Below are 18,851 nucleotides of genomic sequence, written 5' to 3' on the forward strand. Positions count from 1 at the left end.
CGTCCCTTGTTGTGGAGAACAAAGTCAATGACCACTTTCAAGTCATTCTGCTGCTGACTCATCTTCTCTCCCAAGCATCCACAGATAAACCATGAGAAAATACAGCAGTAACCAACCACAAAAGATTTTGGGGGCTAGCAGCTGTTAGCAAACCAAAGCCTACTCTGCAATTGTGGATCTGAAAATTTATAGGTTTGACTGAAAAGTGAGCAAGTCTTCCATGGTTCACAGTGCTGCTAAACAACATCATCTTTTGATCTAGTGCCTTAGCTGTACCAGTGGGACACACATTTTTTGAGAAAAGGATAACACAACCCAAATAGCTCTGTATTTTCCAAGTACAAAAATCATCCAGCTCAGTTTCTTTCAGACATATTCATTCCTCTAGGGCAGATGAGATATTTTCTTTCATTATTTAGCGGTAGGGGGCATATTCAATGTATGCCAGCAAAGTTTAATGAAATCAATGAAGTAGCACTGATTTGCAGTAATTGAGAGTCCAACCATGTGTTATAATGCCAAAGAGTCTGGATATTTTCCTTAAAATAAGCCCTTGCTTATATTGCTTTCCTCTCTGGGAAGGGAAGGTGGGGGGGAATCAAAGTCTATTTGCTTTGTGGAATGGGGTTCCATCTAAGACAGCAGGGACAAACCACCTGTATGGGTACTTTAAAACCCTGACATTTTTCTGCCTGTGTAATTAAAGTGTATTTTTTCTTGCTGTGCTAGCCAAATTTCCACTCGCTACGCTGCTGTACAGGTTGTGGCCACCACACTGAAATGAGAATGTAGCTGGTGTTTGGACATATGTTATAAATTGGTTTTGATCTAAATGAGTACTAGATGCAAACATCGGAAGCCCTTTGGGTTCTGCATGCCACGTAAACTGAAGCATAATATGGATGCTAGAACTGGCTGCAGAGTGCAGCCAAGTGCTATTCGTTTACATGTGCTAAGAGGAATTTTTACAAGCTAGTTATAACTGTGAATACTTGAAATCCATGGATAAAGTTACCGTGTTTAAATTGTCTTTACTCCACTGAGTACAAATGGCAGAGAATTTAAGAACTGATTTTGCCGCTTCTCTTTTCAGCAAAACAATACAGCTGACAGGAAAGTGTATAGTAGGAGGAACAGACAAATAGTACCTTCTAACATCTACTAATATAATTTTCAGTGTAAATGCTATGATTTGATAGGCATGTATGAAATGCTCATTATGTTACATTTTGAATGGCTTTCGCACATTGCAGATTGGATATAGCAAAAGGAACAAAACAAAAATTAATTTATCAGACTGATTCTGATTGAAGTGGTCTTCAGCTGTTAAAATGGATCAACTAAGTCTCTCACCCACAGAAATCAGTGTCTAGGAGACTTCTCTAGGGGAAGGGTTTAGCTGTTCCAGCTGCGGATTGTATTTGGAGGCAGGTCTAATCCATCAGCATCTATCTGCAAGTTCACGAAAACCAGTCAGCCCCTTAGGTTCAAAACAAGTTCCACATCACATACCTTGCAAGGACAGGATCATCAGTTTGACAAATGAGGAAACTGAGGCTCAAAAAAGGTGAGACCTCAGGTCTTCAAATGCAGTTGCTAACTCTGAGGGTCTCAACAAGTTTTTCTCCTAGAAAGTAAGAGCAATTTGGATGAAAATTAGAAGGAAAATGCATTGCATCCATAACATTTCCTGACAGCACCCTCTAGTATGTGTTACTACACAGAAAGCAGACACTACCCCATTTACTAATGCAAACCTGCAACTCCTGTTGTGTTTTTTATTTAAGACAGTACTCAGTGTGAGATATATTCTCAAAGCACATCCGTCATATCAAGCCTTTCAGGTAATTTGGGAATACAGATGTCCAGATTCGGATTCCAGATGTGTTTTGACATGAGAACACCAAAGCAGCTTGGGCCTACTGCAACAAGACACAAGCAGCAAATACAAGCTTAAGAGATTAGGTAAAGACTGAGGGCTGTGTTTTCAGCCTTAGACATCCAAGTTCCTCTTAGGTCCTTTCACAGGGTTGGACTTCGGTTACTGAGGTAAGGTGGCTAAGATTCAGGTCCAACACACAGGTCTTCCAAATCCTTTTCTCTTTCCCATTTTTCCCTCACATTTGATGTCCATGTCATCACCATCCACCATCACCATTGTCAGCCCTTTTGTTTCTAGATACAAATATTTCAAGTATGCCAGCTTATGAATGATGAAGTCATTCAAAAGAATTATGACACTGGTTTTGCTCAACTTCAAATATCCTTAAGATCTACCATTATCTACTTCTGAAAGTGCAGGAGAAAAGCACCTGAGAGTGATTGGAGAAGTACACTTATTGCAGATTCACAACAAGGATCCAAAGAAAATGGGTACACTAGCATGTGACCTACAGAAACTGGTGGCATCACTTATTTATTGTGCACATATATGAAAGACTGTACTGTAGGAGTTTTAGTAATGCCAGGCACAAATCTTTTTAACTAGACAAGTGGATTCTTGTGTTTCATTAAAGTCAATATACACTTTTAAACACATTTGCTTAAAGCAACTGGAAAGAACAAGCCAGTTAAAACATTTTGCCAGCTCTGTGAAAAATGCCAGAATGCTCAGAAGCCATGTTTTTAAGCCTATGCAAAACTACCGTAATTGTCATTACTGCTAATAAGGCAGAGGTAATGAAACGAGGATGAACAGTATTTTGGGCACCTATGGCAAGCCAAATGCTAAATACATATTAGAATTACTCAATAATTACATTACCAAAAAAACCCCAACACAAAGAAACAGTCTTACTTCTGATGTGCAGCCATGATGTTTGTGTGTACTTTTCTCCTACAGACGCAATGATGTCAGATCACAATTCTGAAAAAGAAATAAGCTGCTTTTCTATATTCTCTATTCTGCATTCCTACAAATCACATTGCCTGCAATGCCACTTCCCACTCCCCCAAAGGAAAATTAGACTAGATGCTTTTTTTTTATAGAGAGGACTTAATGCTGCAGAATCTAGGTCCTGGTCAGTCTTGACAAACCAGAAGCCTTATTACTGTAGCTGAAACATTTACAGAGTCTAAACATTTTTGCAAACACTTTAAGATTTAACTTCCTACCATTTTCCCAGCAGTGACATGTAGACATGTAACCGCATTCAAACCAAGAAGATCTAGTCAGGCAGTGACTAAGTGCTGCGCACAGCAAACTTCAACTTCTGCAGGGCACGCGAGCCTCTTGCCACCAGACACTTTTGCCCTCGGTGAAAGTTTGGGTAGATGGTTCAGCCTCAGGGCTGGGCCTGTGTCTCCATACACAAACATCACACCCCCTGCGCGAGACACTTGTTCCTCTTGGGAAAGCACTTTCTAACTATTACGCATCTGATACACTGTTGACAAGATCAAACTAGTCAGTTACCATCAGACAAAGAAGGAGGTTACCTACCTCTTCTGATGTTACTTACAAAGTTGCAGAAAGAAGGAGATGGAAAAGATAAGCCAGATCCTCAGTTCTCTCTACAATTTTTGCATTATGTTCACGGTTCCAAGCATCTAACATTATGGAATCTGAAGACTTTTTTTTTCTATGAGCAGAAATATCCTCCTATGAATTCTGAAATTAAGTTCTGGTAATTTTATTGTCAAATTCTTTACAAGCAGTTTATGTTTAATGTTTGCATACACATTTTGATTTAGCAGTTTGCTAAGAAAATATTTATTAGGATTGGAAGTTTAACATAGTAAATCAAACACTTAACATTCACTGGACTTCAAACATAGATATAAAATACCTTACAAAATTTTTTATGGAATTACACACAGCAAATGCACAGGGTTTGTCTGTTTCTACACTGAATTAATCCCAAGCCAAAACCAAAAAAACAAATACCTAAAAGATCACAAAAAGGCATGATAAACTGCATTTTTGTCATTGTTGCACTGCTATGTAATAAGCCCTTTTTACAAACATTTACTTAATGTTAAAAAAATCAATTAAGAATGTATTCCATCTAACAGAACTATTGGATTAACAGCTGTTTTTTAACTGACTTTACACAATGAAATTCTATTAGCAGAGGTACCTTAGTCACTTAGTTTAAAATATGAAGATCAGAGATACAAAAAAATTAACCTTTAGTAGTCTTTAATATAAAATGCACTAAATTCTCCAAAATAAGATTATGACACACTGGTGCCAATTTATGCTGACAAAAGCTGATATCAGCTTCTTTCTAACTAAAATTCATTTCACAAAACCTTTATATATTACATGAATATTCAAGTAAACTATTTAAAATATTTAAAAATGCAAAAAACTGAATTATACAGTGTTTCAGAGACATGGTTAATTTGGGAATGCTGTCATGTCCAACTATATGCATTTATAGATATATTTTTTCTTATTTTTAAGACCATCATGTTACTACCTGATATTGCAAGAAATCCTTGTCATTAACATAGAACTTAAAAAAATTATAACGATTTAACATATCACTGTACTTTTTAATCACTGTTTCTGTGTACTGTGCGACACTGAATCACACTACTGGCTTCCCTTTGTAAAGTGCTGAGTAACAGCCAAATTACATCAGATTTAACTGGAGATGATGGTGCTCAGTGTCTTGCAAAAAAAAAATCACCATTAAACTGCTACAACTAAACAGTAAAATAAAAAAACCCCAAGTTTAGCTGAGTGCATGTGTGTTTACCAGTGTCAAATCTCTAACAAAACCCTGAAAGATAAATAACACTTTTCTTGCAGGCTGCATTCTTTATAACCATCAGCTGCAAGAGCATTAAAATATTTTATTGATGACTCAAACACTGGACACCTTCGGTGGCTGAAGGTGAGTTACTCACTAGTTTTGGTCAAGTGGCTTTTGGGAAACTTTCAGAGCAAAATAACCCAGCAACAGGAAACTGGAATGGAAAATCCAACCATGCACAGTTATATTTCTGCAGGAATTGAGTAACACATGCAAGACAAAGTAAAGGTCAGAACATACCAAAGTAGCAATGGTTAAGAAATTTGTAAAGTTTTCACAGTGTTTCATACAGCCTTTTACTTTAACACAAGTGCATCACTTACCACCACTATTGCTCAGACATTTTAAAACATCTCTTGGCCATGCAGATCAGTTTGAGAAGAAAAAAGCAAATTACAGTTCTTAGGCATTTTTAGACATTAAGTACAACTTGTAATTTTATTTTTATATTCAGTCTTATCAAACAGATGTTTTCAAGATATAATCATTCTAAGCGTTGGGCTTTAACATTCCTCCCAATTTTGTTGGATCCTGAGTGCTGAATGCCCAGCCCAAAGAACTGGCTAAAAATACAAAGCTAAGCTTTGTTCAAATAGCCAAGTTATTACATAAACAAAAGGTATAGTGAATTTCTCATTGGCACTCCTGAATTGCTTCCTTCCTAACCTTGAGATGATCCTAACCTTGAGATGGTTGAATTTTATTCAATTGTTCACATACATCTCTGCCTCCTGGAAACATTACTTGGGTGATTTATGAAGAAGTAGAACTAGACTCAAGAACACCACTGACTTTTTTTTTTTTTTTTTTTTTCCTCTGTCCAAAGAACAAAATACACATTTTTTCCCCACCTGGCAAATTCTATTTGACGCCACATCACCACCACTCAACATTAACTCATAAAACAGAGACTTACTCCACTGTCAGACACAGCAGGGGAAAAATGTTCAAAGGATAAACGGGAGGCTCTTTACCGGAAATAATTGCCTGCTCATAAGGAGAGAATCCAGCTTCCCCTTAGTTATTCTTTCATAAATTAATATTTTTTTAAAATCATAGTCACAAGAATTTTAGCTATTACACAAAATTCAAGTTTAAAAAAAAAACAAGAATAAATTAGTTACAGCCTTGTAAACAATTGTTCATTTATGTAACATACTTGGGGGGAAAAAAAGTTCCTTTATATAATAAATCAGACAGTACAAGGCACACATCACACTTAAGAATCCAAAGTGATAAAACCAGCAGATGCCTTAATCCTTTTTGTTCGCTGGTGTAATTGTGCTATAGACACTGTAAAAATATGCAGATTTTTGTTTACATTACAGTCATTTGAAAATATTTCATGACTGTGCTTTTTCTGGTAAAATATTTGTGCTATTTGACAGTACAGTATGACTTGAAGCGCTTGGAATGAATCTTCTCAAATGTTCTCTACAAAGCTGCCAGGGAAAAGGCCAGTTTTTCCATTTCGTTGCAGAGTGCCTTTGAACCAGCCATCCTCACGTTTTTTGTGTACAAAAACAATGTCACCTTCCTTAAGTTCAAGTTCTGCTTCACTCTGAGGAGGATAGGATACCACAACCCTGTACCTGTGTAATTAGAAAAAAATGCCTTTGTTTAGGTTCTTTTTGTTTTAGTTTTTTTTTAATTTTTAAACTGATGCTTTAAAAAATATTCCTGTGCATGTTAAAACTTAGGAAAACAGGTAATTGCCTAAAACTGTTTGCTCAGTACGTAACAACTTAAAACGTCTTGAACAGAAAGTAACAATAGCAACATAATGAATGTAAGTCAAATGTATGCATCTCTCTAGTTTTTTTCACCAAAATTCCTGTAAAAATACATATGATGGTTAAATAACGGGACAAAATTGTAAACATCTATTTGGATATAAATACACAGACCCTTCCAGTCAGCATGACTCAACAATAATCAAAGCATTCACAGCAGTAACTGTGCATAATATTACAACTGTACGCTTAATATGATAGTATCCCAGGGAAGACTCTTCAGGAAACGCACAGAACAAAAAGAAGCAAAACCTATTATTTGCACTGGGTTTGGATATTATTTTCATTTGTCTTAGAAACTTCTCAGGATAGAATGGACACAGCTGAACAATTTATGTATTATTATATTAAAAATAAACACTTCTCAAAGTGTTCAACTCTACAATTTTCTTAGGCACCTGATAGAAATAAGAAGTGTGGTTTTTTAAGTTTTTCACAGTAAATATAATATTTCACACCTCTTAAATATAAGCGCATTAAAAAGAGGCTACACTCTTCTATTTTTCAATGTGCATAACACCACTCAATCTCTTCTACCCCGGTCTGAGTTCACATCAACCTAAATTTTAAGTGTTACAGCTCCGTAGACAATTGTGTCATCTTCTTGATCAAGATTTCTGATGGATATTATAAATCAGTTTCTAGTTACATAACCAATAATGTTTGCAACTTGAAAACAAGTAGAATCCATGGCTGACTGTAGAAGCCAAAAGCTTCTAAGGTTAAGAGCCTTAAATGCAGTGCTACAAGACCAGCTGGACAAAATCTAATTTCCAGTTAAAATCAGAACATTTTGCACTCATGAAGATTACTTAATACTTAATAGATTAAGATAATTATCTTAATAATCTTATAATAATTTATTATCTTAATAGATCATGATACATTAACAACCTGATGAAAAGAAAAAATAACAGGATACTTCTAGTAAAGGATGGAATACCAGCTATAGCTCAATAAACATGTAATAATACAAGTTAATAACGAAATGGAGAAAGATACTGTAGTATAGTAGTACATTTTGCTTAAGAACATATAAACCAAAAATGACGGCTGTCCATATAGTTAAAAGTATTCAGAAAAGAGTAGCAGCACTGTGTAAATAATTGAAGTCTCTTGGGAAATCTATGTACAGCAAATCATATTAGGATTTAATCAGTTATCAAATGTTACTTATTAGTGACTCATAAACTATGACTTTGTTTCAGTTATGACATACCCCATATTCCAGAGCACTGGAATTAGTCTCATGCTTCACAGAAGTTACCAAGCCAATTATTAAATTTATTAGTGTACAGGTTCAGAATGCTCCTCACCCAACCTAGGCAGCATGGCAGATGCCTGCACTAACTTCTGTGGGCAACTTGGGTATTAATGCTGACTTAGGACATAAGAAGCAAACATTTTTAATAGACTGTAAGATTAAGCAAGACTGTAAACCTACGTGAGATAAAACAATAGCCTCTACTGAGGCAGGACAAGATAGTAAAGGATAAAGAATTGCAATAAAGCTATGAAGAACTTTCACTATTGTAATAAACACGCTGCTTTCAGGCTGAAAATTAACCAGCACACTATGTAACATACACATAGCACTAGTTTTATCCGAAAGGAAGACCATTAAAAAATGGATTTCAAGAAAGAATACCTGCCTTGCTTACCTTGCATTCTGTCAAATGATGAGCTGTAAACACTGGACTTGAAATATGCCTGGTTTCAGTTTCCAAAGCTGTCCGTCAGTAACCTCTGCACTCTCCTGAACTGACAGACTAGTTTGTTCTTTCCCTACCTTCTGCTCCTGCCTGCCAAGCGTTAAAACCAACAGCTTTTCAAAAACCCATCTTCCCTGTGCCCTCCCTAAAGGATCACCAACTTGTGCATAAATACCATTCTCCTGAGTTTTCCCTATAGTTTTGAACTCCCTCAGCTCTGCAGTAATTGAGTAGTTCTCACTGACTTTTAGCTTCCAGACTACTTTGATATCCATCTTGTAACCTAATGCCTAAACCAAAACACAATACCACTGATGTTAAAATTTACTATATTTTCCAATGTTTAATGAGAAGAAACCCATTACGCTTTGCGTCTTTACATCACATCTCCTTCTTCTCTTGTTACGACAAGCTATCAAATTTTATGCCACATTATACAAATTCTATTTGCCCAAATAGAGGTGATCAGGTCTAGACTCACCACACATTCACACAGCTGTCTATTCAGATCACCTCCGATCAGCTATGGAACAGAAAATATTTTTCCATTATCTATTTAATCATCTACAATATACTGCCAAAACTACCAATTTCATGCAGAGTAAAAAGCTTATGTTTCAGCTCAAAAGTTCATTGCCAGGTCCCTGGAGAAAAATAGTCACATTTACTAAATGTAACCTATGTTTTGGAAAAACACGTTCATTCCCACATTTGAATCTTGCAAAACACTTCCTTGTTTATCACCCTATTCAGTATTTGCAGCTGTTTTCAGTGTCTGAAGGTCAAATTTGCAGATCTTTTGTAGTCACATAATCTATAATATTTTACATGCATCTAAGCTGTACAGTATGTTTTCTTCCTTCTATTTTCTTTGACTGTCTTACAGTATTTTTCACCACTTTTCAAAATATTATCCTAATTCTTTTTAATCAGCTAGTGTTAAAATATTAGTATTATAAAAACAAAAGTATTTTAGCTTCCCAGAAGCAGCCACTACATTTGCCATCAGTTCTTTCCTGGTATTCCCAATATGTCTGGCTGCATCCCACAGTGCTTCTGCACTTGTATTTGTGATTTTTAAAATTTTTATTTTAGCAGCAGGGTGGTGACTGTGATGGTTGTCTGTCTTCACTTTTCTCCATTCTACTTTTCATTTTTAATATTGGCATTTCTCACACTTCTCAGTAACATGAAAAAGAGTGTATCATTCATGTGTTTCTCCCTTTCTTCATTGCTTCTGTTTCACTAGACACAAAATAATGCTTTTCTTCCCAGCTATTTGTAGTTGATTTTTGGACTATTATCTGTGGTTATCCTGATCACCAAGTGGTTAACAATATTTTTCTCACATGCAGAAAATTTTAGCTGAGGAAAACACAGCAATTTGGAATTACTATTATTACACAAGTTAAATTCATACTTACTATTCAGCTTCTTGCTTTAGTTTCTTTTTCTTGTCCTTCGAATTTTTACTTTACAGCTTACCTATGCCTTGCTGTTGTGCAGCTCTCCTATCTGCTGAGTAGGTGCTTTGACTCCTACAGATAATCAACACCCATCTAGGGCAGACTGATTCTCAGCATTTCATTAACAGCATTAAATGCTGTCAGATGTGATAAAACCTGCTGCCCTCTAAAGTTGCTGGCCTGTGCGCTGGAAGCAGATGTTACACCAGTCATTTTGTGGTGGATAAAATGACTTAAGAGTCACTTTAATCACGGAACAAAATTACTTCTGTCCTTCGCTGTAACTGGATGAAGGCTTGATATCATAGTTTAGGATATGCAGTGATGCATATTTAGCTTAAACTTCAGGTCTTTAACACCATCGTGCGGTGCTAGGAAGTTTATTATTACAGTGCTGTATACTTACTGTAAACTTTCAAGACTATTTAATCAATGTTTCCCTCTAAAAGAGAAAGCTCATGAAAAGAGCTTGAAATATGCCCTTACTTCTTGTCATGGAAAAAAACCCCCCAGATAAACAAATTACTATGTAGTCATAGCATAACATAGCTCCCTCTGGGAATTGTGGGGAGTTGGGTCTGTCTTTTTAATGAAAAGACAGTGATCCTTGGCCTTGTCAGCGCTGCATCAATACAAGAAATCACAACACCCTAAGACAACTTGTGTTTTGGCTGGAGAATCAGAAGAAATGACTGAACACCATCACAGAGTCTGAGGTGAAAGGAATTCTCCAAACTGGAAGCAAGGCCTGGCTGAAATTTCTAACTTCTCTGCTCCTTCCATACAGGGAACATATGAAAGACCATGGACCACAGTGATCAACCAGCCTAGTTCACAGGAGAAGAGAGAATATAAGAATGGGAAGTACAGAGAAGACCTGCAACAGTAAGATGGAAAGGAATGTCATCATCTTCCCTTCCTTTAGTGAAATGGCCACTAGTATTAAGTATGCATCTGCAAATCCATGCCACAAAGAGCTTGTTTGCTATTAAACAAATCAAATGCCCACCCATTTATTCTTTATGATTGGAAACAAATTCACAATTTTTTCTTCCAATTTTCAGTAGAACCTACAGGAAAGACATAATCTAGGTCAACTTTCAATTCTAGTAAATGGAGAAACAGTGGGATAAGACCAAAAATTTGATATTGCATCTTAAAGGAAGGAAGGAATCCGGGGAAAACTCCACATCCAAAACAGGAACATTTTCAAGCGCTTTCCAGGGTTCAGCCAGCTACTTTTGCTCCTATTCCATTCAGAATAATCAGCAGAACCTGACACCTAAGTCCTCTAGTCGCTTTTGAAAATAAAACTTGAACACTAACGATTACACTGCAAAGCCAGAGTCAGAACAGAGAGTAATGTTTCTTTCTCCAATCATTGTAGCCTGTGATTGCAATTGTGATATGTAAGAGCAGAATAGTATCAGCAGATTTCTCTGTTCTTCAGCTTTTTGTTGAGCTTATCCTCATGAATATTTTTCTTTTCAACTCCAGGTTTTCACTGAAGATCCTACTGCATCATCAGTATGTTTCTTACTGACCCCTCCTTCAAGACTAATGAAGGTTAATCAATGCTTATAAATTACTTTCAAGATATTGAGTACAAGGTAAGCAGTAAGTATTATTAAGCAACATATTTTAAGCAATTTGTTTTAAGGAAATGGAAATGTGGCAAAAGCACATCTACAGAAAAAAAAAACCAACCTTGACCAGAAAAGGACAAAGGGAACCCAAATGAAAATTTATTTAAATACACTGACCAAAATGTAACAATTCTGCATGAGTACCAAAGAGAATGATCTTGTGGTAGTATTTCTCTGGTACGTATTCTCACTTAAATAATAGTAAAGATACAGAGATGTATTAAAAAGTTTGAGTGTGTGTTATTACTAGATAAACAAAAATATATATATTGCTTTCTTTAAGCAGTTCTGAGAAGAAATATTTCCACCATGGAAGTGGAAAAAACTACTTTTCGTGAGGATGCAAATAGCTTTACACAAATACCCACTGGTCATGCCAGAATGAATTTGGAATTATTTTCACATTCAAAGCACAGAAACATATTACTGCGCCAAACAGACTGATGACAATGTGAAATAAATGATGTTGTTCTTAAAGGAAAGTCTTTGAAGTTTTATGTTCCATCTATAAATGTAAATCTACTTCTGAAATTCAGTATGAAATAGAAATTTCCTGCAAGGAAACTGCATAGAAACAGTAATAATGTTTTAAAAAGCATTAAAGGTATAACAGAAGTAAAATAAAAGACAAAGTCGAAACTTATCTGCTGTCTGGCTCTTAACACATGGATGTAACAAGATCAATGGGCCTCTGGAAATACAACAGTACACCCACGCACCATGAGTTAGTAGTATCAGAACGAAGTCTACAATACAGTCAGCATGAATCAGTTCAGTCCTTGAGCTCTTAAAACATTCTAACTCCACTGTTTTTTCCTGTAGGCCACACAATCCTGTAGCTACAGCAAAACAAATCCTAGGATACTCTTCATATTGGTTATCTACTACCAGGAATAATAAAAAAGAGACAGTGGTTAGAAAACTGTGACTTCCTTCATAGTACGTGCAATCTACTGAGGACTTTGATATTTGAAAGTAATAGATGGACGCAAAAGAAAAGTGACAGAACTTTAAAGCAACTGCCTGGCAGTTTTAGAGTCCAGACAACTACATGTTTTTCAGACTTATTTGCCAGGACACAGAGGCTGCCCTAGAGCTTGCTATGTGGAGCGCACAGTAATGGGGCATTTAGGTAGTAAAAGTATCTTTGCAACAGCTCAAGAAATCACGTATTAAGCCTACTCATAGATAAGGATCTCATTCACCATATATGTAGGTTGGCAGTTTTACATTGCTAATAACCTTAAAGGACTAAGCTGAATGCAAGAATATAATGCGTTCATGTTTTGCAAAACAGGAAGCCTATTTTATCTACCTCAGTACTCACACCAAAACCGTGATCACCTTATTTGAATGTCTATTCATAACAAAACCTCAAAGTAACACAAAAAGTAAGCAAATATAAACATAAGCATTAGTTGATAAGCATATAAACCATTGTTAACAAAGTAAGTTTCATCTTGCTATAAAAATCTCAGCTTTTTGAAGCAGTCTAATATACACTGCAGGTGTCAGAAAGTTGATTTTTTTTCTTGGTTTGCCTGAGTCTAGCTGCATGGGATGATTTACCTTTCACAGACAAGAGGCCTGGATTCATTCAGGACTGGACCCAGGGATGAGCAAGGCTGCCGAGGCGGTGGCGCTATTGGAATAGAAGAATCCAGGGAACTTGTTTTCCGATGCAGTGTCTCCTGTGCCAGCCCAGAGACCTCACTGTCTGTGGGACAGGATCCAGCTTTGCTGTGACCACCTGCTGATGGAAGCTCTGGCCCAACTGCACCTTGCAGGGCTAACTCTGCGGCTGCTTGCTCAGCCTCCAGTGTTGGTGATGCTGGAGGTGACAATCGTGGCTTGCGTTTCGTGGACGCTCCAGAAAGCAATTTCAGCAAACCTTTTTTTTCTTTCTGTAAACAAAAAGCAGTGCCTCATTTTAGAACAGAAGTCTCCCATCAAGAGTTGAACATTTCATTCTGACAGATGACATTGTGATCAGACAGGACTCAGTAAATTATGAGGACATATTTAAGACTGTACAAACTACAAAAGATAATTATGAAAATTATAAAAGAGACAGATAATTATTAAAATTCTAAAGAGAAAACCAGTAAGTCATTTAGACCATAAACCTGCTAAGTCCTTTTGCTTAGTTAGTTAAGCTAAGGCTTACCTTAAAAGCCAATGGCAGTGGCCCAAAAGGTTGTCTAGAAAAAGGAGTGAGAAGTTAGATTCCCACTGTGGGAATCTAAGCAGTAAAACATTTTGTTAATATGGAAGTTTCTAGGAAGGCATAAAGAGTCATTTCAAACCAAGCAGGGAAAAAAGTCTGCCCGGGAGGCTGCTGTTTAGATAAGTGTCTTTTATTTATCCTCCCTCAGTAAGGGAAGACCTTCATGATTTAACAGAAATTTGCCACAAGGGGAATGTATTGTGTTTTGCTGCTCTGCTAGAGGGAAGAATTGTAAACATTCTTTTTGCTTGTCCAGACAGGAATCCCTGAAGACTATTACTTACCCTGAAGAGAATTATTTAAGTAGCTTTTGTGTTTTTTGTCTTTTTTTTAAGGGGGCGTGGCAGTCATGTTCTTACCAACCCTTTGACTGAGTAAATTTGGTGCTTATAAGAGGTGCCAGATTATAAGCCCTGGAGACAAAAATAAGTTATTTAACTACAGAAAGAAAAAAGCATGAGCAATGTGAGTTTTTTATTATAGCCTGGGATGCAGTGAAATTGGTGAACTGTGAATGAAAAATCCTTGGTCCTTCTTCCAAGTCTCCAATAAATTAAAGCTATTTCAGCAAAGATCTGCTGTCTACCAAATGGGGGAAAAAAATAAAAAAAGAAAAAAAAGAAGAGAGAAATGCAAAGAAATTAACAGTCCAAATACATTATCATCTTTAAACTTAAAATTGTGAGTTTTTCTAAAAGCCCTGCCTAAAAGCACCTCAGTCTGATTTCGGTGGCTATGGCTGAAGTAATTTTAAAACTAAGTACTAGATAACTAGATACCTCCACTCAACAATAATAAAAAAAATAAATTAAAAAGTGGGTGAGATTAGTGTACAGAGTATGATTAAAACCTACATAAACTTCATTAAGGAATGCTTGTGGCTAAAGAGTACTAAAGGTAAATTCTAAAACACTTGAGATGTAAAGAAAGTGTCAAAAGGAGAAAAAATATTTCTGACTACATCACAATTGTAAAACAAAACCAGTTAGAAAGTTGGGGGAATGTTTCTGCCTACAATATAACCATTATACGGCTTGTAGGACAGTGAGAATGAGATTAGACACAGAGAAAAATACTTCAAATAGAAGGAAGGAAAGCAGAATCACTACAGACTCTACTGATCTACATTTATAAAAGACAGAGTTATGTGCTTTTTTTTCCTTTGTCCAATAAACATTGCTGGTAATGTGTTTTTCATAAACTCTCTGTATGTCTGCCTAATAAGGAAGGTAACGTAAAGAATACTGATTTTCACTAAATATTAGGTTTATTACATTAGATTGAACTTATGTTCTTGCAAGTTCATGGGTTGGGGTTTTTTTATTGTTTGTTTGTGTTTCAAGTGGGTTTTTTTGGGGGGGAGAGAGCTGGCATCATAGGCTTCTTAGTTTACAGATACTTACTGATAACATCTGCTAACAATACAACTTTCTAAAGTATTCAGGAAACTGACTGCAGGTAAACAAGAACAAAATACCTAAAATTCCAGCAATCCAACTAACAGTTCTTCTGAACTCTACCCATTCACATTTTGTTTCTCCGGCTTAAGGCATGAACCTGCTACCCTATTTCAACCCTTCTCCAAGGTCTGTTCTGTATTTTATGGATTCTAAATTATTCTTATATGGCCAAGAATAAATTTGCCCATAGCTGTAGTCACAAAATGGCTGCCTGAGTTTCAGGCTCCGTCTTAAAAACCTTACAATGCTGCTCTTCAGCAAATGTAAGAAAAAAAATATGGATCCCTTACAAGTTTGCATGAAGAAAATGGGAGAATTCAAGGGAATGATTTTACTTTCTACCCACCTTGCCATCCTTGTCTGTTTTACTGACAGCAGCATTTCCACCAGCTGCTAAAGCACTCTCTGGAGATGCAGGAGCTCCAGGGTGAGTGTTTACAGTTCTTCCACTAATATCTCCCTCCAAAGATGAAGCAGCAATGTTGGGAGAATTCAAAGAAGCTGCTGCACACGCCATTGGTATAGTTGAGCGGTTCACATTCACAGCTGTGACATAAGCAGCAGTATTTGGAAGCTGGGGCTGGAGCTGCTGGGAGGCAGCAGAGTGGTGAGGAATGATCACAGCTGCAGGAATAAGGCATGTTGGACTCTGTGCTTGTATAGGTGTGACTGCTGCCGTAGGTCTTTCTTGACTGTGTGTGGCAACTGTAACAAAGAACAAAATGTGAGAGAGTTCATCTTTTCACAAGACACAAAGTGAGGTACAGTCACCGTGTTACAGCTAATCAGTCATAAGGAGCTTCCTTCCCACCTTCATAACATATATTACTATAATGACATCTTACATAGCGCTAAATTTACCTCACCAGAATAAACTAGCATATGCTACCCTACTTGCACCAGTATACAGCAGAAGAATAACAGCACTGGGGAGAAATCCGAACTGCTAAGTAAAACGCTTCAGATACGGAGATGTAAAGTGAAGATTACATTTTAGTTCATAAGTGCTAACTAAATACTGCCTGGAACTTTTTTGTTCCTTTTAATATGCTGTGTAGTTGTCAGGGCACATAAAACAAAGTAGGAAGAAACACTCCTTATAGAAGCTGCTAAAAATATAATTGGATTGTTTTGCCTAAACTATTCAGAAAATCCACAACAGATTTAGTGAGTCTTTCAAACAATAAGTACAGGGGCAATTACTGCTATGAGTGGTTTCTCTGAAAACGTAAGCTATTGTCTCTTGGGAAGTTTAAATATAGAAGTGGATTTACTCACACCCCTGTGAAATAAAAGGAACATCTACACTGGAAGTTGGAGAATAGCACAGGGCTGAATATACTAACCAGGGCTGCAGCCTAGCTGCAAAGCACAGAGTTCTGCATGAACTAATTTATCCTTTCCAAGAAGCAACATTGCTATTACAGTTATATGGTCAACCACACATGCTTTCAGATCATTTGAACAACTTGGGTATCTGCACCACTGGGTGGTATGAAGTGCAGACATCTTAACCAAATAATAAGGCGAAATGCAGCATCCCAGTGCTGCACACTCTCTTTTCTTCAAACAACCTGAAACTTAGCATCTAAGAAGGGGTCATCTCTCTAGCTTGGTGCATGTATATCTCAAATGTATCCATTCACTGATTTTGCAGATACCAATTAGAGTTTCGGGCTTGTTATAAGTGATATCCTGGAATCAAGCCTCCAGCACTTGCTCTCTTTATTCTGCTCTCCACAAATTCCCCTGATAATTTGGTTAGATTGCATCAACATTATATTAGAGAAGACTTACAAAGTTCACAAATTTGATATAACAATCATACAGTATTAGATCCAATTACAATCCCTATGATAAGCAACACAAATTCCTTCAAAAAGAAAGCACCATTAAATGCTATGTGTATTTTCTGGTACATCACCTCTTCCCCTGCAGCAGACCCTTCCTAATGCTTGAGTACCATAAACATTTGAAAAAGGAAGATAAGGAGAGTCCAGCAAGATTTTTTTGTAAAAAACAATTATTCACGCTGTCTTTTGCTCGTCAGACAAAGTCAGTTTTCTTACAAGTAGCTGCTATTCTTCAAGATACATCTATACTTACATGCAGTCAATGGAGTACAAGCGTGGAATGGCTTTCTGGTTTTGTTTTCTTATCCCTGAGGAATCCATAGGAAAAATGTTTCAAGTCACCCTATTTTCACACAGTTCATCATTTAATGAAATAGGCAGAATATACATTTTCTTCTCAGTTCCTTTCAATCAAAGAATGCATACCCTCTCAGCAAGGGTGATGTCAAGCAATGTCTCGCCAGGATCATTTGAAGAAGGGTCTTCAATGTCCTGAGCTAAACTGGAACTGAAGAACAGTCCTACAAAATGCAGCACTGAACTGCGAAGCCTCATCGAGAGGGTAACACTCCGCACAGGTGCTAGGGAAAGCTCAAGATGATCACATTTCAGATGCTGACTACAAAGTTCTCTGTAACATTTGACCATAAAGCAGCTGTTATTGCTTCAGTTTTCAGGCCCTCATAAGGGACAGATCTGTATTTGTGACGGAACAGTACACCTTTACACCACAATCCAACGTTGAATTCTCTGGAGAGAGTGCAGCCCCTTTGATTTTTCCATTTGGGACTTGAAAAGTTGGTGGGAAATATGTTGTATTTGCCAGCTGAATGGAACCGTAAGAGCTCATTTATCTTGCCAGTGGAGCAGAGATGCGGGGACAGAAAGGCCTCTGGAGCCCATAGGAGCTCCCTCCTTTGTGCTGTCACTTGCAAACTTCTAAGCAGCTCAAAAGGATTTAGAGTAGAAACCACCTATGCCTGAGAGGCAGGATAGTACAGATGCTTTGCTTAGTTTCTCTTACCAGCTGCCAATAGCACCTGGTTATTTTTATTTAAAGGTAAAGAATAAAGTTGTTACAGAGGACTATCACATCTGTTCCAGCCTAAGATCAGACTGGAGAAAGATGGAGCCAATTAAAGAAATGAAATACGTAAAGATGTATCTGACCTCCAAAAGCAAACCTGGTGCTGACATCTGAAGATGCACAGGGTGTTTTAGGAGATGCGTGACACTGAAGAGGGAGTGAGCTAAATCCTGGATTTTGAGACCATAAGAAACAATCATCCTTAAGGGGATAACAGATAATAACATTTGCATCTTTTGCTTTTCTTCTGCTCTGCCAGTAAGAATCTTGCGATTAAAGAAAACCTTTGTCATGACTCTCTCAGCCAAGAGATCTTAGGCCCCCAGTTCAAGGCTGAAAGGGGGAACACTGGGAGAGTTTGAAATGGAGTGGGTTTTTTTCCTTTTCTTTTGTGGCCCTAGGAGCAACTGGAACACATCAGGCTCCAGTTGTGTGGTATTTTCCTAGCCTGGCAAATCCACAGAGGAGTGCATGGATTTGGTAAACAAAAACTCTTGAAAACACCACTATCAACCTTTTTGGATGTGGGTTTAAATAACAAGAAGGCATGTTTCACTATGATGTGGCCTGCCCCGGACAGTAAAGGCAGTTATACCTGTCAGAAATACAGGATTTTATGAAACAGATCATGTAGGTCTTGAAGCCAGTATAGCTTTAGTGTTTCAGAGTCAAAGCTGAAAGAAGTTGCAGTCAAGGTTAGAGAACAAACTGGAATGCCTAAGGACCAACCCTGAGCCAGAGACCTGAAAAAGAAGAAGGAATGAATGCTAAAGGTCTTCAAAGATGTTAGGAGATAATTTAAAAGTGAATACTAAATTAGAGCAATCTGTAGCTATTACGCAGT

General features: G+C 37.2%; 1 protein-coding gene across 2 annotated transcripts in view; it reads right to left on the reverse strand.

The window, feature by feature from the left end:
* Window positions 1–3,682: 3,682 nt before the first annotated feature.
* The window catches only part of SH3RF1 (SH3 domain containing ring finger 1), a 91,172-nt gene continuing 76,003 nt past the window's right edge, over window positions 3,683–18,851 (reverse strand). For both annotated transcript variants that reach the window (XM_056346167.1, XM_056346176.1), the window contains exons 10-12: window positions 15,414–15,772; window positions 12,950–13,284; window positions 3,683–6,355 (exon numbers count right to left, since the gene is read on the reverse strand). In XM_056346167.1, the coding sequence (XP_056202142.1) occupies window positions 6,187–6,355; window positions 12,950–13,284; window positions 15,414–15,772 (863 nt within the window). In that variant the 3' untranslated portion in view covers window positions 3,683–6,186. The remainder of the gene's footprint in view (window positions 6,356–12,949; window positions 13,285–15,413; window positions 15,773–18,851) is intronic.

Source organism: Falco biarmicus, chromosome 1 (assembly GCF_023638135.1).
Source record: "Falco biarmicus isolate bFalBia1 chromosome 1, bFalBia1.pri, whole genome shotgun sequence".
NCBI lineage: Eukaryota > Metazoa > Chordata > Aves > Falconiformes > Falconidae > Falco > Falco biarmicus.